The sequence below is a fragment of the Nanorana parkeri genome, unplaced genomic scaffold, assembly GCF_000935625.1.
Source record: "Nanorana parkeri isolate BGI_ZX_2015 unplaced genomic scaffold, ASM93562v1 scaffold820, whole genome shotgun sequence".
In the NCBI taxonomy this organism is placed as follows: Eukaryota; Metazoa; Chordata; class Amphibia; order Anura; family Dicroglossidae; genus Nanorana; species Nanorana parkeri.
This window is the reverse complement of record NW_017307088.1, coordinates 389,842-415,910: the sequence shown is the minus strand read 5'-3', so window position 1 is coordinate 415,910 and position 26,069 is coordinate 389,842. Positions and strand designations below refer to the sequence as shown.

General features: G+C 40.2%; 1 protein-coding gene across 4 annotated transcripts; it reads right to left on the bottom strand.

Moving 5' to 3' along the window:
• Positions 1-467: 467 nt before the first annotated feature.
• Positions 468-26,069, bottom strand: RAB3IL1 (RAB3A interacting protein like 1). Of its 4 annotated transcripts, XM_018565172.1 has the most exons (12): positions 25,707-26,069; positions 22,579-22,792; positions 14,568-14,663; positions 12,571-12,648; positions 12,278-12,487; positions 7,870-7,995; positions 6,476-6,604; positions 5,442-5,554; positions 5,290-5,313; positions 2,332-2,431; positions 1,536-1,602; positions 468-977 (listed from the first exon to the last, which is right to left on the bottom strand). In XM_018565172.1, the coding sequence occupies exons 1-12, from the start codon at positions 25,718-25,720 to the stop codon at positions 895-897; spliced, it is 1,254 nt and encodes a 417-aa protein (XP_018420674.1). In that variant the 5' UTR covers positions 25,721-26,069; the 3' UTR covers positions 468-894. The 4 variants fall into 4 exon arrangements, with proteins under 4 accessions (XP_018420674.1, XP_018420675.1, XP_018420676.1 ...); XM_018565173.1 differs by lacking the exon at positions 5,290-5,313; XM_018565174.1 differs by lacking the exon at positions 7,870-7,995.

Here is a 26,069-nt window from a genome sequence, read left to right as displayed (position 1 = left end):
CCCGTTCATGCTATATGAATGGCCCTAAACAAACTGAGGATTTCCTGTTTTCCTGTAAATCCCTCTTAACCTTCTACATCCAATAAACATAACTATAATTCTGTGACATTTGAAATAGGTAAAGCTGCCATTGCTGACCAATTTGTAAAGGAGTGGGCAGTGGGGCTGTCATCCTTATCCCGGCTCCAATACCTAGTGAGTCACTGATCCAATACCAGCATATAGCAAGGAAAATCTGAAACTATTGAGTTCCTTAATACTTCTTTCAGGTCAGTGAGTAAATAATGATGCGAGGATAAGGATGACAACCCTGAATCCTTTTAAAAACAAGTCAGAATGACAATCTGCATAGTTCTATCATCATAGGTTCCCTTATTAAAATGAAGAATATGGTAGGGTGACCTTTGCCACATTTAACATGTTCACAAAAAGGCCAATTATAGGAACAGATCAGGCTGTTTACACCTAATGTGTTCCTTGTATGGAACAAGTGACTGTTATCAGTTGAGATCCAATAAAATATCAACATTCCAGCATGAAAAAATCCAGTCATACAATGGCCCCATCTGCAAGTGTATGTGTGGTCATTATACAACAACTATTGTGTCCCTCATGACCTGGAAACTCTCATTATCTGTGCTTTATCTGTGCTGGTGTATAGCCGCTCTTGATCTTTGTAAAAAATCCCTAATGTATAGATCGTTGTGTGCTCTTATTCTCATCATTGGTGGAGTACCATCTATGAATGAAGAGTCCACACATAGAGTCTATGTCACCTCAGGTGTGTTTTCAAAAGCACTCACACACGTCTGCTCTCAGTTATCATTTGATCCCACAGCAGCAGAATGTCATCGGTCCGTATTGGTCATTTACGTTGTCCTTACACTGGAATCGCTACGATTCAAAGACGTAGAAGCCAAGTTTTGCCACTGACATCTCTTGGCGAAGTCTCATGATCTCCCAGAATATAAGCTCAGCTGTGGGGTAACAGAGAAGATGGGTTATCTGCAGAAGGTAACTACTGTTATTTTACAGTGGTACACCAAAAACAAAATCTCTCTATATTCTGGTGTATATAATGATTATTATTTGATTGAATAATTCACAACCCCAATTCCAAAGTTGGGACACTGTGAAAAATTTACAAAAAAACAAAAATGCCATGATTTGCAAATCGTATTAGCCCATATTTTATTCACAATAGAGGAAAGAAAACATATCAAATGTTTAAACTGAGAAAATTTAAAAAAATAAGGTAATTTTCAAATTGATGGCAGCAACACATCAACATTGCTATATATGCTCCAAGATGGAGGCTCTCATAGATTAGATATAGAAACACACTGCGCAGGGGGGGCTTGACTTGGCAGTGTGGTTTCCACATATCTTCTAAAAGGTATGCAATAAAAACCTCTGTTTTTAACCCTAATAGTTAATAGCACAGTGTCATCTGTTGTTTTGCAGGCTAGCTGGTAAATGTGTTGGTATTTTTTTATTTGTGTACTGTTTCATGGATCACCACAGGGGATACTTACTGTCCTGGCGTACCAGACCTTGCTGTATGTAACGGATGTAAGTGAAGAAATTGCACACGGCTGTTATCTGCCAAAAGAGAGGAAAGTTAAGTAAGGACTGATATAAACAAGTATGCTATAAAAGACTTTATACAGAAAAACTTGTCTGAATTACAATCAGATGTTCCCTTTTACCATATGAAATCTATGACACAACTGAATAAAAGAATCTAAAAGTGTGCCTTTCCTATGAACAGGGGTATCCCTAGTCTGATTGCCTTCTGAGGTGGGGGAGTGGGTGCTACTGGAGATGATACCCTCTGCAGGCTCCTAGCAACCTGGGACGCTGTGGCGGGCATCCCATCCAGCTTCCGGAAACCAAAATCACTGGTGGTGAGGAGCTGGGCAGGACACCAGCCAGAGCTCCCAGGTTGCTAAGAGCTGGGCAGGGAGATGCGTATGGCCCTTACAAATCTCCCTGCCCAGCTCTTAGCAGCCTGGGACGCTCTGGCTGGAAAGGGTCAGCAGGCATAGTTCAAACATTGTGCAGCAGAGCAGCCATGCCACTCATTATAGGGAAAGTCTTGCCTATGAACACAGATGTTTTGTCTAGACACTTCAAAAAATGAGGATAGAGCTGGAAAGGTTTAAAAACCCCTTGATGTTTGTCTCCCCATTGAGTAGATTTCACTTCACTTCCTGTCTGAGAGACTTGACAGGTGAGTTAGTAGAAATCCCACTGACAATGACATGATATTAAATGACATAAAATGATGTGAAGCCAAAGCAGACCAACACATTCATCAGTAATGCTTACCCTGGCCCTACAGGATGGTGAGATGAAGTAATAATTTCCAGAATCTCCCAGCTTAATTCGATGGCGACACGAACGTGAAAGACCACTGAGGGCACATTTTCTACAAAATAAAAAGCAAAAAACAAGTGAGCAGATATTATCAACTGACTGTTCAGGATTCTCCTTTTGCTCAGAGATGAAATATGTTTGGTTGCTATGAGGAACACAATTCTCACTTACTTTTTACATGAAGGCGTTTATTAAGTGAGAATGATTGTGAACTTCCATCCAATACACTTGTTTAATAAACTTAATTACCTGCCTTCTGAGTTCAGCCTTAAAGTGTATTTCCTCGTATGCAGTCATACTTGAGAAACCCCCTCTATGTTTGTTATGTGTTCCCATTCACACAGCATATCTATACATAATTTAATCAAATATTTCTTATCTTTTAGATATGTATTTAAAACAGGCCTCTGGGCAGAATGCAAACTACTGCAAACAATTCTACAGTACTACAGTATCACTCTGTCCTTTGACGTTAAATAAACATGCTATCACAAAAAATTCAACATTTCTGAACCAGTGTGGTCCCTTCATCAGACATACCCCGATGTGCTGGTGACCCCATTACCTCCACTGTTTTTGCGCCACCATTCGCTGGCCATTTCAGCACCCACTGCAGTTGCAAGATGAGATATGTCCATCTGGAGTGCGATGGGATATCTTTAACGTGTGTCCCCCGACACAAAGACTGGAGACACACTGAGATTCCCCTCATTAACATTCAATGCAGAAGCCAAGTTTCTAGTCCTTTATCCATTTGTTAGGACAGAAAGTGTTCAAATCTGCAGTAGTTTACAACTGATAATGAGGTCTGCCAGCATATAATAGATCGGGTCAATTATGGTAAACATTAACTCCTCAACCACTCTTCCATAGCAGAGGAAATTTAAGTTTTCAAGGTGCAGAAAAAAGCAACTAAAATGTAAGCAGCTATTACAAAAAAATAAAAAATTATTTTTAGCTATGCTATGTGAATGAGAACATATAACAAATATAAAGTAGGTGTAATCCCAAAGTGGAAATAAACCTAAAAAAAGAATAACGCTTACATATTTATTATCACTGGTTTATTTAAAAGCATTGAAAACTGTAGTCTAATGTTTGTAAAAAGTAGAGATGCACCAATACTAGTATCGGTATCAGTGCCGATACCAAGTATTTGGCCAAATGCTCCGATACCTTAGGAACATGAAGCAGGCTTCCCATCAATCAGCCTGGAGCCGTCTAAACAGCATGGAGCCGCCTTCTCGGCCAATCAGCATCAAGCCAGCCAAACAGCAGAGTCAGCTTGCCGGGCAATCAAGAAGCCTGAATATCCGGGAAGCCGGCTCCATGCTAATGGAAGTACTGGTATCCGTACTCTGTATCAGCGAGTACCCAAAGATAAATATCGGTACTCGTACTCAATACTGAAAAACCAGTATTGGTGCATCCCTAGTTAAAAAGGAATGCCCGGCTTGCAGCTGATTAGTTTGAAGTGCCCATGTTCGGAGAGCTCTGGTTCGGACTGAATTCAGTCTAAATCTGAGCACATCAGTAATGTTAATGTTATAAAATGTCCATGTTAAATAGTGATAAAGCATATTAAACATTGGGGTTTATTTAATGCCCCTGAAGAGTATGAATAAAAGTTTTACACACAGCAACCAACCAAACACTTCTATGTTTTCTACAGCTAGGCATAGTAATATTCTTAATATAAATGCACAGTATTTTAGCCAAGTGTGTAATTTAATCACTGAACAAACAACCCTAGCTCCAGCATTATCTGAGGAGAAGAATAGCAATTGTCCAGGAAAATATATTTAAGATCACAGGTTATTCCAACAAGAATGGTTGTCCAGGAGGTGCCTGAAGAGGTCACATGATTCCCATAGACCTCCAATCAGTTTTGGCTGCAGTGCTAATAGACACAGATTATTGGTTACACTGGTCAAAGACCAATGTCCTGCCCATGGGTAGCCTTAGCTGATTGCTCAGACCTGACTGACCAGTGTAGTGTAGTGTAGGAAATTACTCCACTTTTGTTCTTCAGTTCTTCAGTTTCTATAAATGAGGCCCCTACAAATACCACTAATGGTCTTCTTGTACTTCGTTTATCAGCACTGAAAATGCTTATGGTCAAGTGGAAAATGGAAGATAGTCGTTAACATTGATTAGTGCACTTTAAAAGACAGTGTCAGGGTACTTTAGCAGGTATCCACATACAGAATGGTTTTCCTTGGACCCCAAATATGTGCTCTTCCATAAAACCTCAAATATGATTTCTTTCGCTCTAGGGATCCTTAAAATTTACAGTGGAACCACATTTATCATGCCAACTCACTAGCCATACACAAGTCCTATGAGTTATTGGGGGTGATTTACTAACCTAAACACACACACACACACACCAGGTGTGTGTGATTTTCACACAGCAAAACGTATTTATCAACCAAAAAGTCTCTAAAAGCATATTTCCACTAATGCCATATATGGAAAAATCATGCACATGATGCATATATAATGCTGCTTCACAGTTTAGACAAAAATGGTTAGCTCATGCCTTTACATTCCTTGCATTCATCAACGCAAGCAACACAACATAGAGCTAATTTACCCAACATCACCTTGGAATTCCTTCAGGGCTTTGCACAACACACCTGCTGGGTGTGTACACATTACAAAAGTGTTTAGATTCCACCCATAGATCATGCTGGGAGGGAACACACTGCAGAGGTGTATACACGTTCGTGGTGTGTTTATAACGTTAGTAAATCAACCCCATTGTCTCAGTATAGCAGAATGATTCAGTTAAAGCAAACAGGGTGCAGATTAGTTGAGTATTGATTGGCTTAGAGGTCATGTCAAAAGCCATTCTCTGATTAATAGAGCTCATCAGTGGATTAGTATTTGTTTACACATCTCACTTACGTTAAGACCTCCACCCGACACCCGCTGAAAAGAAAAGTGAAAGAGGGTAGTCAGCGTTAACTTATTTAACCGAAATGTTCCGGACACCAGATCTTCATTGCTGGAAATATATTTTACATTTGTAAGATTTTAGCCAAGAGAAGCACAATTACCTGGGCCCCCCACGTTCTACAGCTGATGCTTTCACAACGGGAAGTGCAGGTTGAATGACTGGTTCCACGGACAGTGTATTGTCCTCTACTGCAGCAAGAACCTGTTCTGACAACTGTAGGAATATCAGATGTATGGAGTTATGGCATGGCTTAACAGGTCAATGACACAAATCAAATATATCAAGAGTCATGTGCTAAAATGGGTGGGGTAGATAAAACATATTTGTGATTTTACCAAATAGGGTAAAATGTAAGTCTAAAATCGGACCTTTCCAAAAATCCTTGTATCCTGGGTGAACACTACATAGGGTCCAGATTCAGACTTGTGAACCCGACTCTCTGCTAAACTTATGCCCCATCACCTTCATTTAACGGTCGAAAACTGGAACCTCAGTGGCCAGTAGAGGCTCTCTCATTGGACTGTGAAATTATTGAGTTAGGGATTTGGCCCAAGTCAGCCAAATGTCAATGCCCCAGGTAGTGAACCGAGGATCAAGGAACTCTTCAGCCATATAGAAATTAATTAAGATGATTATCACAAACTCCCTGCATTGTTCCAATATTAATACACTGGATATGCTGATGTATATTGTAAGCAGAATAACCATATAAAGGTTGGTGGTAGAAACTATTAAGCAGTGTAGATTACCAATGATCTTAGAGCAAATCTGTACTAAATAAAATACGTAGGATGTTATTGCAAACACTTCTGAAAACTCTAACTGCCCAGCTGCCATGATGATCTCAGTGGCTCTCTACAGATGAGATATGGATACTTACACTGAGTCAAGCTAGACCAATGTAAGTATCCATAAAATACCATTCCTCGAGTTCATCTTTATGGCATGCTAAAGTGGTCCCTTAATTAACAATATTCCATGTCTTGATGAAGCAGACCCGTTGTCCTCAGGTTCAGTATAATATTAGCCTCATTCAAATGCACCACACTTGGTATTTATGTTAGCCACATCAAATTGTACATAAACCAGGCCTGATTTTCCTTCTAGGTCAAACCTTCTTTAGATTTAACTTACCTCCCTTTTTGCAAAGTCCAAGCAGGGTGTAATATCCTCTTGGTAGATACGTGACAGGAAGGGGCTGGATTTATTTAGTGTTGGGTTCTCTTTCCATCCAAGAAACTCTGAGTAAAGGAGGGTGTCCACCTGTGGGAGTAGTACAGAAAAGGTCAGATCTTATCAGGGGAATTGGTGTACTATCTGTATGGAAATGTACCTGATAGCTGTGCTACCATACTGGGACTAAACTACAGCCTTAAGGGGCCTAAATACAAGACACTCATTGGGTAGTTGAAGGAGTTTAAAACAGTCAATGCAGGCACAAACAAACCTGAAAAGCAAAGTTAGTTCGTGAACCTCATTTTTTTAGATTCTACTGTATATATTCATGTGGATTTTTCTATTCTACAGAGAATCAAACCCACCATGGATTGTAAGTTCCTGCATTCATTAATTGATGGATTATTACTAAGTTAGACAACGATACAATCACATATTCAGGAAAATCAAAAAGTTATGAATCAGCAATTTTTCTGATTCCATCATCCCCACAAATGACTCCCCAGTAACTGAATGGGCAGATAAAATGGCTCCAGTCACATTCTGCTCATATGGATGGAAAATCAGATCATGTGGTAGCTTCATTTGGGTGGGTGTGAGCTTATACAGCTGGTATACAGCTGGTCCCCCAAAAGTCTAAATTTATGAATTAGATATTGGACAACCTTTTTCCCTATTTGCACTGTAATGTCCAATTTGCACCAAATAATGTAACTGTCATTAAAGTGAATTTAAAGCCAAAACTTTGTTAGTTTTTAAAGGAAAATGGAAGTGTTAAAACCCTATTCAGATTTTTGTAATGTTCTCTAACCACTATAAAGAGATTTGCCCTCTTTGTTTGTCTTGGTGAATAGTCACCAGAACAAAAAGTGATGGAAATTCCAAAATTTTACAGTTGTCACCAGTATGGGTACAGAAGGGAACACTTCATCTGAGGACAACTGTTCTAGTAAGCAAGAGACGATTTTCCCTCTCTTTGTAGAGAATGTATTTCACTTCCTGTCTTTGTCTGCAAGACAGGAAGTGACAGGAAATCTCCCCAATGTGGGAACAGATAGCAGAGGTTTTAAATATTTCCTACTCTATGGAGAAAAAAAAGTTTGGGCTTTAGATATTTTATACTTTAAGTCTAGGCACCTTCATATCAGAATAGATAGCCCTGGTTGATCATTCTTGAAGAAAAAAGTAATTGATGACTTTTGGGGGTTATTGTTTCCCTTATGGGGAGGTGTCTGCTCAATATATACTGGGCAATACAAATACTAATTCTTAAATCTCTTTTAAGCCTGTTTGGCAGTAACCACATGATCCAACTGCCATCTTAAGTCTAAGGCCAGTCCTAAAGACAGTACCTGGCGTGAGGAAGTAGAAGAGGAAGACTCATCAGAGACAGGCCATCCGGGCTCGTAGGTTATATGGACAACCTTCCCCGGTACAATACAGAGAAGCAATGAAAGAAGAGATGGAACTGCAGAAAACTAAGAGAAAAGAGACAGAGAAAGGAAAAGATAGCAGAGGGGTGAGAGACACAACGACTTAGAAAAAGAGGCACATAAAACAAAACAAACAGGTACAGAAAGAGAAAATGTGGGGAAAGTGACTGAGAAAAAGAAAGACACATAGAACTGCTACCATATAGAAGATACTAAGAAATGTGAATGATGAAAGCAAGGACGGAATATGAGAAAAGAAAATGAACACCTAGAGCAACTGGAACACGGGATTATTTAATAGCCTGGGGAGAATACCTAGATATAATATTTGCTAAAACCACAAATGTTAAAGAAAAATTGTAATACAAGAAATATGGAAGCCGCCATTGCTGCATTTCCTTCTAAAAATGCCAGTTATCTGGATATCATGCTGAACCTTTAGTTCTAAAATCTTCTGAGTCAGTGATGCTGAGAAAGTATCCACATAAGGAATTTTTATTCAATTCAATAAACCTCAGTAAGCCTAAGCTGGCAATCCACCAGCCAAAATGTCAACTGAACCCAGCTGACTAGATGATAGCTCATCAACAGTCTATATACACATAGGATTCATAATGGGAAGATCCAGCAGTTTAAAATTGAAGACCAGTATTAGGCAATCTGGACAAATCTGCTCCACTAGTGGTTTGGTAGAATGACTAGGTGGATATTGGTTATCTGCCAGGTGTATAGTCAACTAGTAAGGGGAACCATCACCTCCCTTACTAGTTCATTTATGCCCTATCCTGGAGTGTGTTCCCCACCCCTAATCTCCAGACAGTAATAGATGTTGACCTAATATTGAAGTATAGAACTTCTTTATAGGATATATTTCCTTATTTAAGAGATATAAGGATATATCTCTTTATTTCCTTACAATGGAGAGAAATATAACTAAATAAAAGATGGATCTCCTTTAGATCCCAACATAATCACAAACTGGAGGTCCATAAATTATGGACAAGGTGCCTGTGCTGCGAGATGCAAAGAGGACTTCCCTTGATAGTACACAGGGTGACTGGTGAGTTAAAGCAAACTAAGTAATTTCTGCGTAGACTAGACTAAAGTCCAAGAGCTGGTTGTGTAAAACCCTTGATTGTGGTTACCAGGTCTAGAGGAACTATGAAAGTGGGGAAAATAAAGAACTATATTGGCTGTTGCACAAAATTGTCAACTTTTAAGTTACCCATAGACATTGTATAATCAAGGCCTGCCCCTATAACTTACATTTTACAACTTTTTCTTACAACAGTCCTACAGTAATCCCTACAGTTATGGGAATAAGCAGACTGTTCCAGACAACTGACCTGTGTTTGATATTTTTAGTTAACTACAATTCTGTCCTCCAGGATTAGGCAGTTATATTGGCAGTCTGCCTGCTCTACTCCTCCTTTCCCTCATAGGCATACACATACTGTCTCCAATGATCCAAGCATGAGTGTTTATGGAAATATACTTTATTTTTTAATGTGTCTAGAGACAATCCTGTCAAAGGTATACTAAAGTAAGGGGGACAGAGAAAGACAAGCATAGATAATAAGCTGATGGGCAAAGAAAGATAAATGATGTAGATATTAGGTTATACCAGAACAGGAAAGTATGATGGAAGACTGTAAGGCAGAATGGAGAGAAACAGAAAGAGTTAGAGAGCATTGAGATGATTTTAGAGTTTCGATTTATGGTGCATACATGTTATACAATTTCCTGTTCTATGTATGGTTTCGATATACCGTACTGAGTATAATGTCACTATTAAAAAAATGACATAATAATAAAAGTACACACCCTGGATGCATTAGGTTTGGACAATACTGTATATTGTATATAAGTTTAAGTTTTTTACTGAATAGTTTTGGAGAGCACAAAGCACTTTGTAATAGGGGAACCCAGGAGGACCTGCATGCTTTTTGCATTTTTTTAGTGCAACTGAATAATCCAATTGGTTTCATCCCTGCTAACACAGAGAAAGGATTTGTTTCTCCTCTCTGTCATTCAGCTATGTGTGCAATCTGAAATATTTCTAATTAGGCTGCACACAATGTGGTCTACTCAGGCTATTGCGAACATAGCAGTATATCAGCTTTATAAAATGGAAGTTGACTAGAGCCCACCACCTGCAGGCTGCCAGAGGTAAATATGAAATATTAATGTGTCATATTTAATATTTACCTGAAAAATAAAATAGAAAAGTACAGTAATATACTAATACAGAAAAAAATCATATAAAATACCTTTAAGATCACACTGATCCATAAAAGAGAATGACACTCTCCTTTGTAAAAAAAAACAGAACTTTTGGCTTTCAAGATTACCAGGGACATGAACACCGTTATAGCCCCATGGGTAAAGTCTCTTGGGTAGCCCTGTGTCTTGGGGGACCAGGTCCAAATGCCTTTTGATTATAAACTAAAACTCCACTCATAAAGATGGCAATACCCCACCTAAAAGAACTTAACTAGGAGCCCACTGATAAGTGACCAATATTTGGTCACATGCACATTTCTTCCCTTTATTACTTTTTTATTTCTTACACCTCAAATTGCATTTCTATAATTATCTGTTTGTGCCACTCAACCTAATCAACACAACAATTTATTTTGTTCCTTTATATTTTATTGCATTTAAAAGAGAGTGTTGGCACAATATATCAACACTCTCCCTATTGTTTATTGAAGAATTGCGTTTGATCTCAACTCTCCACCTTCTTCCTCAGCTTTTATCTCCCTTTCTTTTTTTATTAAAAGAGATATTTTTTTTTTTTGTATGTACAGTCACTCTCACATTTGGAGTAACCGCTACTTGACATTATTTAATTGTTATCCTCTTGCTTAACTATGTCAATTAACTTCTTAAAGCCTTCACAATACCAAACCCTGCTGTAAAGCAAAATTATATATACCTGCCTCTATCCCAATATGTTACTTTCAAAGCTCCAAACCTTTTCAAAACATTCTATTCATTCTATATTGCACATTATGGCCAGAAATGTGTGGCTATCTGAACATCACACTTATACAGTATGAGCTTGATGGATCACATTTCAAAACCATAGAAACTATAGTGTATCTATAGCCAAGAGTTTTGGATAGATTGATAAAGGGCGAGAACTCCAGTTAAGTTTTACTGCTACCCGCGGCTCCCTTAGAGAGATTTTCTCTCATTTTTGATTCTGGAGACAATGGTTGATATACTAAAAGCAAATAGGCTGTTCACTTGGCAAGGTGCTTGGTGAATGTGGTGAAATTTCACCTAGCAAAGAATATCCAATCACGTGCAAGGAGAAAAAAAAATTGCATTTTTGCTTGTATATGATTGGATGATGGAAGCAGGGCCATAACTACAAGTCACAAGGCTCCATAGCAAAAATGTGATGGGGACCCCCCGGATGACAGACTCCTCTTGTGCATCTGAAGTCCTCTCTATACGGTAAACTTTAACACCAATGCTTAATAATATAGTTCTGTATTCTCTTCACATTCTATGTTTAATTTGCCTCAACACCCTAATGGGGCCCCCTTCCACCCCCAGGCCCCATAGCAGCTGCCTGGGCTGCTGTAGCTATAGTTACGCCACTGGATGGAAGTCAGCAGAACTGAACAGCCTATATGCTTTTAGTAAATCAACCCCAATGCTTTACCAGGCAGAAAGTAAGGAAAAATCTGCAATAAGGAAACAGGCAATAATAAAATCTGACAGGGGTACTAGACTTCCCCTACTTAACATAAAAACATTTTACTTCTGTCTGTGTTGCTGTTGGAGAGTTTCCTTCACTTAAGGAGACAGTAAAACTTGACAGATGTTCAAATATTTGCCTACTAAAATTAAGATTTAGCTATAGGTATACTTAAAGATGAACCCCCCCCCCCTTCCTTTCCTCCATCTTTTTTCTATAATACTCTCCACTCTTCTGGGAAGGCTATCCACAAGATTTTGGATTGTGTTTGTATGAACTTTTGCCAAATGAGGCTAAAGAACATTTGTAAGGGCAAGCACTGATGTTGGATGAGAACACCTGGCTTGCATTCAGTGTTCCATTTCCACTCCAGAATATTCGGTTAGGTTGAGGTCAAGGCTCTGTGTGGGCTACTCAAGTCCCTCCACACCGAACCATGTCTTCATGGATCTGACTGTTTGCACCTGAACTCAACAGTTTGGAAGATTGCCCACATACTAGTTCCCCAAAGTTCTTTATTTTATATACAAATCCAAACTGTTCTTTGGGAGTGTTTTGCATAGCCAACTTGAGCTGTCTATCTATCTATCTAAAAAATACGATAGTTGACTTCACCTCTTTGCCCTCTGTGCTGACTGGCTGAGCTGGGGGGGCAGCAGGCACGACAGCAGCACAACCTGCACTCTTGTTGCGAGCATGGCCTTTGCGTAGTGCGTTCTTAGAAGGGCTTTGTAACTGGGGGTGCAGCTCACGGTTTGGGGAAGATGGGGTAGAAGTGATGACCAGTGTCTTCAAAGCTGAAACTTCGGCCTGCAGCATATCAATCTAAAAAAGTAGAAGCAATAAACATATAGGTGAATATATAAAGCAGCTTTAAGCCCATCACTGGCTAACTAAAGTGAAATTACCTTCCCGTGGGCCTCTCTTAGCTGCTTTTCAGATGTAGCCTGCTTCATATTAGCCTCACGCACCATTTTATGAGCCTCCTGCCATAAAAGATGAAATGAAGAAATGAGAAATCTTTGCTGACAGATAATGGAATTTCTCCCTACAAATACTTTTGGTTCTGGTCTCTGTAATATTGACCTTTTGTAATGGATCTAAGCTGAGCACACTGGCACAAATAATTTGCACACATTTTGGGACCTGATGGCAGGATACACATTTCAAGGCCCAGAGACAAGGCCACTCAGAGCAGTGGATGCCTACAAGCAGGACAGAAGCCCTAGGGGCAGCACATACATAGTACAGGACCTCTAAGTAAGCAACAATGGCAGAGCTGACTAGCCTACATGCAAATGTGCTTGTGGTACTGCTGTCTACCATCTGAAAAACAAAATCCAATCAGTAGTTATAGGATTCAGAATGTACCCAGTGCCCTAGACAAAAAATGGCAATCTCTTTGGCTGAGATAGATGTACAGTTGGGTAACTCTACAGAAAACCCAGCATGATCAGATGACATGACATGATTGCTTCCTGGAGCCAAAAAAAGCTAAAGGCCAAAAAGGAAATCTGGCCTTGTTTACAAAAGCTGTTGCATGGCTAAAGAAACTAGAATAGTACTCTACAAGGGCAGTTTAAAAGTTTATTTTATCTGAAAAAAGACAAAAATCACAATTAAACAGAAAGGCATTTTTAATCATGGAGTATGGTACAACAGCAGGGGGATCGGTTTTGTGACCACTGACACTGCGGCAGCCACTGGACACAACAAAACTAGTCAACTTTCAAAGTTCAGATCATGGCTTTATATATTATTGTCTGGAATTCAGAGGTAATGTGATGCATCTGTCAAACAGGAAATAGAACAGAGTAGATTTACAAGACATGTGGTTTTATTCCAGTTACACTGAAAAGATACAGCTGTGGTTACAGCTGTATAGACACAACAGAGAGATTCTTCACCAAATCATACAACTAGGTTATGGTTTATATTGAAGGGCATTCTTTTCAAACCATGCGTTTGCTATTCATACGCAAGTGTGTGCATTGAATTGCAGATGCATCGTTTGAGAAGTAAAGGCTACGTTCCAAAGACACACAATGCAACACAAGTCAGGTTACATAGTTACATAGTATTTGAGGTTGAATAAAGACATTAGTCCATCAAGTCCAACCTATTAGGATCTCATTCTAGGAGTACCCGTACCCCTGTATATTACGGTCCCTTAAGAAATCGTCCAAAAGTTTCTTGAACAATTCCACATTATTTGCTGAAATCACCGCCTGTGGCAGTGAGTTCCAGACCCTAACTGATCTTACTGTGAAGAACCCCCTTCGCCCCTTGTGCTGGAATTTTTTTTCCACCAATTTTAGGTGGTGGCCTCTAGTTTTTGTAATGGAGTTAATTTTAAACAGTTTATCGCTAATGTTGCTACCACCATTGAACATCTTGTACATGGAAATCATATCCCCCCTTAATCTCCTCACCTCTAATGTGAACATGTTTAACATGTTTAAAAGGTCAAATGCAGTCTCCCAACTACCATGTATCATGCTCAATTAATGTCCTGCATTTGATATGGGGGTGATATGGAGAGCAGATGTCTGGGCTCTCTAAGGCTCTAGATCATAGGAGCACAATCTTCCATTAGCATACTGACAGCCATGTGTGCACGGGGGTGATTAGGGTGTGCGGACACCTATGGTAGCCACCCTCCAGAAGGAAGGACAGTGTCAGCACCATTTCACAGTTGATTTGAGGATCTACAGCTGAGTGATACACAAATAAGATACATTTTTGTTAATAGTTAAGACACTTGAATGGCTTTTTAAGGTTTAACTCCTGAGTTTAGTGTCACTTTAACTTCAAAAAACATACAGTATATAGTCATTTACAGAATTTTAACCAGCTGCAAATATTTCAAATGGGTAGAATGATAGTAACGCATATCAAACTATACCTCAAAAAGACTAGCGGTTAGCTCCTCTAGTTCTTGTTCCAGTTGCTCTCTGACCTTTGATAACCTCTCACACTCTTCATCTCTCAGCTTCAACTCCTACAGTGAGAACAGGAGATACAAGATTAACTTTTTTTAATATTGCTCTCCTCAAAAGCATATGTGCTAGATACAAATCTAGTTGTATATAAAGCATAAAAACAATCTGCTAGAAAAGATGTGCTGCCTTAGTGTTTCTTTTTTAGTTATGATGGTAATGGTATTTTCTAACGATGGTGTTAAAAAGTTAGTTTCAGGAAGAAGTTGGTGTTAGTTACTTATGGAGGGTGCTGGATATTAATTTAAATTGTCACACCTAACTCTTTCACAGCCGATCTTTAGTGTGTTGCTCTGGCCATAAGTAAATAGTATAAAGGTACACATGTCTAGATTTGGTCTAAGGTGACACTAAACTCAGGAGTTAAATCTTAAAAATGCATTGAAGTACCTTGACTATTAACAAAAATGTATCTTATTTGTGTATCACTCGGCTGTAGATCCTCAAATCATCTCTGAATTGGTGCTGACACTGTCCTTCCTTCTGGAGGGTGGCTACTTTTGTTCCCCATGGTCCCAGTGTGTTGTAAAGTAGTCACCGCTCCAAGATCACTCCCATGATGGACTACAATCTCAATACAAATTAGTAAAATAAAAGTGAGATTGTAGTCCATCACGGGAGTGAGCTTGGAGTGGTGACTACTTTACAACACACACAGGGACCATGGGGAACAAAGGTAGGCACCCTCTAGAACAGGGGTGCCCACAATCTTTTGTGTTAAGATCTACTTTTTAAAATGATGAGCTACATGAGATCTACCAACGGAAAAAAAACCTCCCTCGCTCTCTCCTTGCTCTCTCTCCTGGCTGTCATTCTTCATTTTCTCTCCTGGCTGTCCCTCCTTGCTTTCCCCTGGCTGTCTCACCTTGCTCTCTCCCCTGGCTGTCTCTCCTTGCTCTCTCCCCTGGCTGTCTCTCTTTGCTCTCTCCCCTGACTGTCTCTCCTTGCTCTCTCCCCCCTGGCTCACCTTGCTGTATTTTGCAAACAGTGTAGTGCAACAGGCTGTGTAAAGTAGTATTCTTTGATGTAATACATAACACTTCAACCACCAGTATCCACCAGAATGGTGTCAGGGAGCTTGGCTCAGCAGACTCAGGCTAATAGGTAATCATGTGTGCACAGCTAAATAAATATACCAAAATGGAATAAAGGGGCCACCATTCCCACCCTTCGTGATCTACCAGCATCAGCTTTGAGAGCTACTGGTAGATCACGATATACCTAATGGGCACCCCTGCTCTAGAAGAAAGGGCTGTGTCAGCGTGAATTTGAAGATTGAGGATCTACAGCTGATTGATACACAAGTAAGCTACATTTATGTTAATAGTTAAGGTACTTGCAGTTTAGGATTTAACTCCTGAGTGTAGTGTCACTTTGAAGCAGGGGTGGGGAACCTCCGGCCCTCCAGCTGTGGTGAAACTACAAATCCCATGATGCATCTGTCTCTAGGAGTCATGCCTGTGACTGTGAGAATCTTGCAATGCCTCATGGGATTTGTAGTTTCACCACAGCTGAAGGGCTGGAGGTTCCCCCACCCCTGCTTTAAAGTAAGCCTGTGCCAATAATTAACCTAATAAACCTCTACAATATCTGTAAAGAAGACACCTTGAGGTGGCCATACATAGTAATACACATCTTCATTAGTATCCTGGAACTTACAAAACCTTGATTTCTTGTTATCAAATACTAGTTTTAGCTCCTGAAGCTAAGCTTGGATATACCCCCTTCTGCCTCCCACACATCACTATTAATCAGTGAGAATGTCCATCACAGTGAGGAATTTAGGGAGTAGTGGGAATGGCTATGCCCAGTGGACTAAAAGTGATAACTACATTTACAATTTAAATATGACACTTCAAATATAAACATTAATTCATAAAGAACCAAGTACATTATATTCCGCCCAACCATTGCAATTCACATTATTTGTTTACTATTGAAGTGCAGATGTTTGACAAGAGGTGTGCAAACTAGGGATGCACCGATACTTTTCAGATACCAGTGCCGATACTTGGCATTTTCATGAGAACTACCAGGGTTGCAGTGGTTGCAGCTGGGACCTGGCTCTGGCGCTCCACCACTGTCCTGAAATCATTAGTCTGCATTGTTTTAGAAATACTGTCACATGACAATAAACAAAAATGTTGTACTTTTTGTACTTGTAAGTACATGGGCAAGTATCAGTACTTGTACCTGCAAAAATGGTATGGGTGCATCCCTTTATTTATATTTATAAAAACAAAATCATACATTAAAACAGATGTACAAATCCCAGGAGCTCCGTATGCTCCTTACAAATGACAGCTGCCTCCTAACTTTTGAATTTTTCTCTAGTCTAGTCTTGGAACTGGGAAAGTATCTGTACTTGTACTTGTACCGAGTACAGTACTTGGTATTGGTGCATCCCTAGTACAAAATCAATCCCAGTACTGGTCACTGTCAGTAATTTTTGTACCAATGAAAGTCCAAGAAAGTTAAAAAAAAAAGATGTTATTAAATTCAGTGGGTAATAATGGGGACATCTAAGGAAAAGGGTGCATACACTTACACAACATAGAGGCTTAATATACAAAGAAAACAAGAGTGCAGCTGTTGCCCATAGCAGTTTATTAGATTTAAGGTTGCAAGCCAACTAGAGCTTAAACTCTCACATCTATGACAGATATTAATCTGGAAACAATTAATCATTAATTAAACATCAACAATTCCCAGACCTATTAATGGTCAAAGACAAAGGAATGTGTTCTATTCCAGTCCTCTTTAAGCATTGGGCAGCATTTAATATGGTAGACTATGATATCCTAATCGAATCTTTAAAGTAATATTGTTGTCCTGATAGCTCAGTGCTCAACTGGTCCACATGCTTTGCAGCTGGCAAACCTAAAAAGATCACATCTAGAAGTTATTCATTTATTTCTATTCCTGTGCCATGTGCAATACCACAAGTCTCACTGATAATATCAAAATTGATTGCAGAATATAATTATTGCCATTGAGCTACCACTGCTAGGTAGGAGATAACCATCTCTACTTCATCTTTAAACTATATTGATTACTGGAGTTGGCAATCACAGAAATTAGGCATGTAAACCTACAGCTGGAGAGTGATGTGTTTTAAACACCAAATATCAGAAATCATATAGTCTTTTTCAACCTCAAGAACTCTTGTCTTAAGTTCAGCAGTGGTTGCTAGATCGATATTCAGGAGGTCACAGGTAGAGTAACTAACAGGAGGGCCTCAGAGCTGTGTACCTAGTAAGTCTACTTAAGAGCATATCCACCGAAAGGCAAACAAGCAGTTTACCTTGGGTGGCACTTTCCAGGTGGACAAAAAAAACCACATACAAATCAGAGAGGCAAGCCAGGCCACACAGAATCAGGCAGCCTCCGCTGCCTTATAAGGCAAATTAGGCGCCTGCTCATGGGGCCTCGCAACCTCCTAATTTGCCTGAGAGTCTCAGGTGGGCTGTGAAGGATCTATGGTGGGCTGTGTGGGGTCTATAGTGGGCTGTGCAAGATCTATGGTGGGCTGTGCTGGGTCTATGGTGGGCTGTGCTGGGTCTATGGTGGGCTGTGCTGGGTCTATGGTGGGCTGTGCTGGGCCTCAGGTGGGCACTGCATGATCTACGGTGGGCTGTGTGGGGTCTGTGGTGGGCTGTGCGGGGTCTATGGTGGGCTCTGCAGGGTGTTAGGTGGGCTGTGTAGGCTCTCAGGTGGGCTTTGCAGGATCTTGGGTGAGCTCTGCGGGGTCTCAGGTAGGTTGTGCGGGATCTCTTTTGATGTTAGGGAACCAGGAAACCAGACTGAAACTTAAAGTGTAGGTTTAAAATATAAAAGGAGTTAATTGAAAACAACAATAAACATAAATGTCAAAACAAATGGAGAAAGTCCAGGACGTAGACAGTGCCAAGCTGGGGGTCATATGCCAAAACAGGTAGTCAGCCAAGCCAGGTCAGGGAGTATGGAGAGCAGGATTAACGGAAACAAAGCCAGAGTCAGGAACCAGACAATCAGTCAGGTGCTGGCAACAAAAGCAAGCTGGAGTGTGCGCAACAAGCAAGAAGTGGGTGGCATTTGTCAAGAACAGGACATGAGGTGATATCCTCACCTTTCACCACCTCTATGGCCTGTAAAGCTAGTGGGTAGATTTAGGTTGGTATTACCTGCCACACTTAGTTGGGAGTAGGACTGGTGTTGAAAGGATTCTGGATTACTGTCAGCAAGGGCCTTTTATTTGATGTGGACTGGCCTCACACGCTATATTAAAGCCTGAATTAAAATATCAACACTTAGAAAAGCAAGCTGCCCCTGTTGAGTGCTTTCCGAGGGCTTCATTTTAATTATGAAGCTGAAGTAGCTGATGTATGTCTTTACAATCGGACTAGAGTCCTACAAAATACTGAAAATTTTGGCTGCCAGCCATCAGATGGAACGTCTGGAACCCTATAATACTCTACATAACCCTCATTCCTCTGACACAGAAAACTAAAATTGGTATAAAATCCAGAAGACTTTTGAAACGTGCAATCTGTCAGTTAACACTTTAGAACATTCTTCCCTCCACTGTTCAAGAAGCATGATCTGAGATCTCTTTTCATTTTCAACATCCATCTCAAAACACATGCTCAGCCTGGTCTCTAAATAACTTCACATATTTCCCACTTAGTTAATATAAAATTGTAAAAATTGCCAAGCTCTTGAGTCCCATGGGGGAAATTTCTATACAAATCTTTATGTCCTGCATCATATTATATTGTAATAAGGAATCAGCTGCTATGGACATCAGCCCAGACTTTTTTACTTGTAAACTATTAGTGCTTAGCTTGCCTTTAGGGTCACTTTGCTTCTGGGAGTAGGAAAAATTAGTTTGCAGAGAGGGTCCTACACCTGGAGATGCCATAAAATGCTATACATACGAAATCTAAGCAGAAAACAAGCAAAGACCACAATGGGACTAATTTATAGCAAGATTGAGAGTCTGTTTCATTTTTTTCTTACTGAAGAAATGAAGTCTCGGTTCCATTTTTATCCCCTTCCAACTGCCTTAAAGTGTATCTAAACCCAAGAGCAAAAACTGAATATATTGCAGCTCACCGGTCCTTATATTTGATTGAATTAGTTTCCTTTCTTGATGCTGGACTTAGTGGTGCATAAGTAGTGTGTGTGTGTGGGGGGGGAGGGGGGGTTGTGTGCTGGTGGAGAGTGATGCCGCTAAGAGATGTGCATCTCCCCAACCCACTCTTAGCAGCCTGGGACAAGAGCGTTTCCAGATTGCTAAGAGCTGGGCGGAGAGATGCGTATGGCCCTTACACATCTCCCCTCCTGGCTATTAGCAACCTGGGATGCTCTGGCCGGAAAGGTAGTGGCAGGCACACTCTACACACAAGGCTGATTTACTATAAAAGTTGAGAATCTTCATCCAATAAATTGAGTGAAGATTCTTTTCAATTATCGAGTCATGTGCAAATGAAATAAATAAAGTTAAAGTAGTTTTTAGTTTTGGATAGAGTAGGGGACAATTAGCTTTTTTTTTGCAATCTGTGTGCCATTGGGGAAGATTTCCCTTCACTTCCTGTCTGATAGCCACAACAGGAAGTGAGTGGAAATCCCTTCAAAGAGATGGACATTGCTGGTGGAGAGAAGGGTCCTCGGAACTAGTGTCCCCATTGGTGACAACCCAAAATTTTGGATTCCTTTCACTTTTACATTGAGTAAAACCGGTCAGCAGGATATATAGAGAGGGTGAATCTCTCTAACGGGGACACAGATAGCAATAAGAACCTGACAGGGGGCATATTCTCTCTCCCCTCTATCCAAAATTAAAATAGAAACGTTTGGGCTTCAGTTGCATTTTAAATTTGCTTTTCACATGATTGGATAATTGAAGTGTCTCTTCACTCTTTTTTGTTTTCACAACTTTTTTGTTGAAGCTTCTCCCCTCCTATACGCATACCATCACTTGTACCAAGATTATGAAGCAATTTCCTAACATTAAGATTCTTTTTGGTTGAGATAACAGGGCCTGTGAAATTATCTATACCCCCACACCTTACTTGCAGATCTACACCCACTACAGAAAGCCAAATCCTAAACTGTAAGACAGAAGATATTATATGGTATATACTGTACAGCCACATTATACCACAGTAAACACACCTTTCCATGTGCTGCTTATGGAGGAAAATGAATGGGTGTTTTTTATTGCAATCTTATGAGAGTTAAAGAAAACCCGTCATGGGTGCCATTGCTTCCCTCTCTACCTAGAACTGCTAGTTGCCTGGCTGTCGTGTTGATGCTTTTTCTTCATTACTTTTAGAGTCACCAACGTAGAACAAATATACTGTAGAGCTAAGGAATTTCAACTTTTGTTTGACTTTCATTCGCTGCATACTTGCCCCGCGCTATGAGGCAGAAGTATTGAAGGCAGACACCGCCAAACAACTAGCATATGCAGCAGAAAACCAGTAATGGCAACCCCTATATTTCAGGAGTACTGTAAAGGAGCGTACACAGGCGGATTGGATTGCCCATAGACCAGCGCAATTGTTATTCATCTACTATATACAAACTTGCAAGAGAGATTCACAGTATTATACAGTATAGTGATACATATGAACTATTGCTATGCAACATTATGATTGCATAATTGCAGAGTCATAAAGAATTCCCCTGTAGTTCAGAAGAAAACAGGAATATGTATTTGTTCCTATTAAATCTGGCACTTCAGTATAACTGGTTTTCCCGGGAAATAGTGCCTTCACAAGTTGGAAGTGGAGGCGGAAAAGAGCCCAATGCCCCTTGATACCAAGCCTAAATATGCTTAAGTTACCAAACTGATAGTCCTCCAAGAGATGCATGTCATTTTTTTAAACTTTTTGCTGAAACAGTATATAACCAGGGGTGCACACACCATTTTTAAAGACTGTGGCACAAGAGCACTCTGGGATTTAGGTGCCTATTTACATGAGATGTGGGTCAGGTAGGTGCAGGGACTCCCCCCACTGTCACATAGACCTGCATACTGCTCAGTTCTGGGACCGGCAAAAAAAGGCATTCTACACAATACCCTTATGTGCTCCGGGTAAGGTACAGGGTGGCGGGCAAAAATAATCTCCTTCTACTCCCTTCCTGACCAACACTGAGGTTAAATGTCTTTGTGGAGCGCTGGACCCTAGTTGTAGTAGTAGTTCTCAAGGATTAAAAGGAAAGGCTGCTTTCTAGGTGCCAGTAGTCCAGAAAGTGCCCCATGAGTTCCTAGTAAGTCCTATAGACCTTTATTATTATCAACATAATTCACAAAAGGATCCAATGCATTTTGGAGGCTCACTGGTCCACCTACATCAGGGCTTATAACAGTGGAGAAAACTCTATAGTATACTGGACCCAAGTTGACTAGTGGTATTAGGAGATGTGCATGGAAGGCTCATGATTATGAAGGCATTAGTAAAGGCCCAGTGCACCTACTAGGAACTCTTGCGGCTCTCTCCTCCTTTTGCTTATTATTGACCAAAACTGAGGCATGCAGAATACTTCTCCCATTTCCTCTTGATCCCATATGTGCAGGGGGTGGAGGGGATGTTCCATGTTGACCCCAGTTGCATATCATATGCCATGACAGAGTTCAGGACATCATAGGGTCTACTCTTCACCTACATCTATCTACCATTGCTCAAAATTGGGGGGGGGCAATATTTCTACTCACAATGGGGCCCTTTTCTGACTATGTCCACCACTGTACATAACATAAACAAAAAGGTACGAAAAATGGGGAATAAGTGATATTCAGGAGCCCCAGAATCTCAGTTCACCTGATTTATAATTTAATCTCTGTTACCTATGTTACCTATAATCAATATCTGGAATGATTGCTATAACCATTATAGAAGACACATACAAATGCATGGCCCATAAAATTACCTTCTGAGCCTTAAGCAGCTCATCTCTCAGGATCTCTGACCCCTTCTCTCTGATCTCCACAGAGGAACTGCGCAGTCGAGATAAATCATAGATAGGCTTCTCCATACCTCCCTCGGTGACTGATCTTGAAGTTTCAGGTTTGGGAGATGTAGACCAATCCTCAAAAGGGGGCGAGCGCTGGAGCTGTGGACCCCCATCCAGGACAGGAGCCTGCCTGTGTGAAAACACAAGAAACCAAGCCTGATGGGAACAATATATAGAAGAAAATGAATGTGACTTTAAAAAGTACCTTTAAAAATAATCAAGACAAAGCCCAGATAGCAAGGATAACTTGCCACAAACTTGTGTCAGGGTTAAATTGTAATTCTTGTTAACTTGCTGCACACATTCCTGGCAAGTTGTAGACTTGCAGAACACTCGCAGCACAAGTTCTAGTTCTAGTTTTGAATTTGTAGCAAATTTGCTTGGCAAGTCTACAGCAAGAGTCTTGCAGGTCTTGGCAAGAGCTCTGCAAGCTCGCTGGTCTGGAGACTTGCAATGCTTTGCTGTAATTGTGCAACAAAATTGTGAAGCTTGGCAAGTCTGCAATAGTTTAGCAAGTCATTTTCAAACTTGCAGCACAATTTCTTGCTATCTGGGAGGGAGTATGCAGAAAGAAAGCTAATATCACTGCCGCCAGGAAACTGCCCATGAATGAAGTTTCCTGTCATTCACCCAGAATGCTTAGCTAGAGGTCGGCATCCTCAATCAATGAGCAATTCATGTTCTGCCTAACGCAATTCCTAGAAATCTATATAACTCAATCTTCGATACCAGTACACCTACAGACCCACATGAAAGCCTCGAGAAGGTTCAGAATAAAAATAGTAGTCAATCGATCCTAAAAACAATGGTTTGATTAAGAAATTAAACAGTCCATTAAATTAATTTTAGGTGATATATATAGAATACATACTAAGAGTCAATGGCTAGTGTAAAGGATTACTTGAAAACACAACTCCAGGCCAAATGTTTTCCTACTTTTGCATAGAGTTGAAAATATCAGAATCCCTATAAGGGTTTACATTTCTGACTGTGCCCATACGGTGGAGATTTAATCTTTGTTTCCTTTCCTTGAGGCAGGAATAGAAAGTAAGAGGAAATCATTGTAAAGTAGGAAAAAGTGCCCCCATTGGAGATTTTTCCTCAATTTGTGTTCAGGAGACAAATGCAAAATTTTACATTTTAACTCTGGGCACAAAAACTTTAATTCCAATATATTCCTCAATATAAATCCACTTTGTGTGCACCTTTGCAACCCCACATATTACTATATAAAAATAGCAGTGACATCATCAGTGTGGTGAATATAGGCTGTGCAGAGAGCAGAGGTGTGTGAGGGACCCTGAAGCTCCATCCACTACAGGCTGCCTGTAGATAACTACAGTAAGGGAGGACACAAGACCAGTCCCCCTGCACAAGGAGAGAGAGGAGCAGTGACTGGTATTTATTTTAAAAAAGCTCCTACGCACAGGAAAAGTTTTACACTGGATTACTGCACAGATCCGGAAGAAATACATAAAACACACCAAGATTCAAGTAAGAATACACGCGTCTCTTGTATTTAAACAATATTTGCTTATCCTGGAGTTCAGCTTTCAGGATACAAATTCAGAATTAATATCCCAACTGGCACACAGATACCAATGGCCAGAATGTGACAGAAACTCAAAGCCTTCCCCACTCTGTCCAAAACTAGGAACAAAGTTTTGGCTGGAGTCTCACATAATTGTTTTAAAGGGGTTCTCCACCTTAGACTAAATCTAGACCTCAGCCATCCTCCTTTACACACCCAGTTTCTTAGGCGGCATCCATCAAGTCAATAACCTCCATTATAGGGAATCACAAGGAGACAGTCCATGAAACAAACCAAGAAAAGCAAGAGATCCTTTTGATCTACAAGCATACAGCAGCTGTAGTCCCCTCTTTGTTATCCGGAGTAAACTGGAGCATGGAGCTACTCATTGATAAAAATGGAAAACTCCTTTAAGTTTGGGAATGAGATGTCCTTAAAAAAAACCCAACTATTATCATTTTGGATCTTCTCTCTTTTGAAGAACATTGTAACCTTCACAAATATTGGAGGTATCATGAAGCAGTGTTTGGTTTTCTCGAAATTATGGACCAGTCCATTCCTGCCTGTCTATGTAGTTCTACAACATCTAACAAGCTCTTCTCTAATTTACACAACCCAGAACTCAATAGACATCCTTACCTTTACATCCTAATCTTTGCTATTAGGGGTCAACTAAAGCAGGGTGCTACTAATTGATAAAAATGGGAAAACTCCTTTAAGCTTGGGAATGAGATCTCATACAAAAATACAGAACTATTATCGTTTTGGATCTTCTCTCTTTTGAAGAACATTGTAACCTTCAAAAATATTGAAGGTACAGTATATTAAAGCAGTGGTTGGTTCACTTGATATTATGGACTCTTAAGTTCATGCCTGTTGGTCTATATAGTTCTACAACATATAAAAAGCTCTCATCTAATTTACACAAGCCAGAATGTCCTTACTTATACGTTCTAATCTTTGCTATTAGGGGTCAACTAAAGCAGGGTGCTACTAATTGATAAAAATGGAAAACTCCTTTAAGCTTGGGAATGAGAAGTCATTAAAAAAATGCACAACTAATATCATTTTCGATCTTCTGTCTTTTGAAGAACATTGTAACCTTCACAAATATTGGAGGTACGGTATTTTGAGGCAGTGTGTGGTTCTCTTAATATTGTTCTCTAGATATTATGGACCCTTTAGTCCAAACCTGCTTGTCTATGTAGTTCTACAACATCTAAAAAGCTATCCTATAATTTATACAACCCAGAACTCAAAAAATGAGTGTTCTATAATTATTGTACTGAGTGGCGCAAATAGCCTCTCTATAATCTATGCCATTCTAAAGTCCACTGCTTCTTATATAATTAAACTTATTAACTGGATTCTGAAGTGCCAGAACAAAAGCATAGCCGAACTGTTATCTGAGCTATCTGCTGCACTCCAATGTATAACGCTTGGTCATTATTTGTGTCACCGCAGATTGCACAGATGTCCTGCAATAACTGAATACAATTAACATTAATCTTACCCCGCTGTCCACATCTCACCAGCTGACACTCTCGCCTCCAGGCTGGCTCAGGGAGGGGACATCCAGAAAGATTTAGTGGTCAGACAGTAAAAGATGGAAGTGGAAGTTCAAGAAATGAGAAGGATGAAAATGGTGGATGCAGCTCACAGAGACAATAGCGGGGTACAGATGTTGGCGGAGAGCTGATGTTTCACTGTCGAGTTTCAGTGCATTCCACATAAGTATGTGTGTGTCTCCTGCCTGTCACTTCCTCCCACCCCCCCCTCTCTGCGGCACACAGAGGAAACACTTCCAGCTGCAGGGAGTGAGGGTGGACAGGGGTAGAGGACAGGCGGAAGAGGTGGCTACATAGACAAGTGTGCA

Bases quoted from the DNA above. Each gene is read 5' to 3' on its own strand.
- RAB3IL1 (XM_018565172.1), bottom strand. The intron at 12,488-12,570 runs GTAATTTCACTT...CTACTTTTTTAG, and splicing joins TAAGAGAGGCCCACGGGAAG to ATTGATATGCTGCAGGCCGA. The intron at 1,603-2,331 runs GTAAGCATTACT...CTCTTTTGGCAG, and splicing joins CACCATCCTGTAGGGCCAGG to ATAACAGCCGTGTGCAATTT.